Source organism: Pseudophryne corroboree, chromosome 2 (genome assembly GCF_028390025.1).
Source record: "Pseudophryne corroboree isolate aPseCor3 chromosome 2, aPseCor3.hap2, whole genome shotgun sequence".
In the NCBI taxonomy this organism is placed as follows: Eukaryota; Metazoa; Chordata; class Amphibia; order Anura; family Myobatrachidae; genus Pseudophryne; species Pseudophryne corroboree.
The window spans coordinates 208,442,729-208,444,527 of NC_086445.1; the positions used below are offsets into that span (position 1 = coordinate 208,442,729).

The 1,799-nt window shown below is 47.6% G+C and overlaps 1 protein-coding gene across 1 annotated transcript; it reads left to right on the top strand.

The window, feature by feature from the left end:
* The first annotated feature begins 222 nt into the window (after nt 1-222).
* Nucleotides 223-1,251, top strand: LOC134991184 (paraneoplastic antigen-like protein 5). Its single transcript, XM_063950733.1, has one exon. The coding sequence runs from the start codon at nt 223-225 to the stop codon at nt 1,249-1,251; it is 1,029 nt and encodes a 342-aa protein (XP_063806803.1).
* Nucleotides 1,252-1,799: the final 548 nt, after the last annotated feature.

Consider the following 1,799-nt stretch of genomic DNA (forward strand, 5'->3'; position numbering starts at 1 on the left):
AATTTCTATTCGCAATTCTGCTAATATTTCGTTTGCAATTCTACTAAGCTAAGATACACTCCCAGAGGGCGGCGGCTTAGCGTGTGCAATGCTGCTAAAAGCAGCTAGCGAGCGAACAACTCGGAATGAGGGCCACTGTGCAGCTACGCTGAGGAGAAAGAAGGGACGGGTACATTTGGAGGCACTGCTGAGATCCCAAGACATACCAGCCCCCGGAAAACGATGGAGGTTATAATGGAAAGGGACATCCACACCTGGTGTAAAGATCAAGGAGTAGACCCCCGCCAAAGTATATGCATAGTGGGCAACTTTGCGGGCACTACAGATGACAAAGTGATCAAAGAAGTACAGAAATTATGTGGGGTAAAAATTCCCTGCGTAGTTGATAAGTGGAAGAGTGCCACGGGGGACATATGCGCTATCTTGATAACCAATCAGGAATACCTGGATTCCTCCCTGATTCCTGCAAATATATTGGTCGAAGGGTTACCGGGCAGAAGATGGCAGATAATGTGTCCCATTGAAATTGGTGAGACTGAAGGGGAAGCCCAGGTAGCCATTGGTGATAATAGTTCTGAGAGACTTGAGGGAAACTACCAGAATGCGGGGGATAGTTCTCTGCCTAGGGCCGCTACGAGTAACATTACAACTGAATCTGTAGAGCCACAAGTAGAGGCTGTAATGGACAAAATGGTAAGCCACTTTGAACGCTGGCACTATGAGGGGGGATACAGGAGGCTCAGAGTTTTCTCCGGCATAATACCAGTACCCAATGAAGAGGAAGGATATGACGCTTGGAGGGAGGCCGCCGTACAGCACTCAGAGGAGTGGCGGTGCCCGGAGCATATAAAGAAGCAACGGATAGTGGAAAGCCTGAGAGGCCCCGCCATGGGGATCATCCATGCTACGTGGAGAAGCAATCCTGATGGTACATTGAAAGACTATTTCAACGCCCTAGATTATTCTTTTGGGACCATAGAACATGTATGGGATATCTTGGCTAGACTAAATCAGACCTACCAAGAGCCCGCCGAGACTCTTACTAATTATATCTACTGTTTGGACAAAATATTATACAATCTGAGGGATAAAGGAGGAATTGAAGCATCAGAGATCGATGAGAAACATATAAAACATTTGCTAAGGGGGGCCCTGACTAATAATCCTGTTGCTCAGCGACTTCGGTGCAGTGCCGTCGGGGCTCGACCTCCAATGTTGGGTGAATTAATAAAAGTAGTAAAGTTAGAGTAGGTTCAAATCGATACTAGAGAAAAGAGCCTTAGAAGGGTGAAGGTTGTGCTACCCGCCCCTGAAGGTCCTACGGAGAGTGAAAAATTGTACAAGTTGTTAGAAGAGCAAAATAAAAAACTGGACCAACTGATTACACTGCAGAGTAACACCTATGGGATAGCCACTAGCGGGAGAGGTAGAGGGTACTCCAGACGGCCAGACAATCGTGATCATATTCTCTGTTATCGGTGTGGGCAGTTGGGGCACCGATCGTTTGAGTGTCCTCAGAGTGGGAGTTATGAAAGAAGTTCTAACTCACGTGGAGATTCGAGTGATAACTTGCCGGAAAACACTGGGGGGCGTCGGTGAACCCTGCACCGACTCCCCAGCAATAGTAGTGAGTGCAATGGGGGGTACCCAGTGGCCAGAAACCATCCCTGAAAGAATACTGGGAAAGGCCCCATTGGTACCAGCCCTCATCAACGAGCAGGCCTGTAAGGTTTTATTAGACAGCGGCTCACAAATATCTATAATTTTTGAGTGCTGGTATCATAACCACTTATCGGACA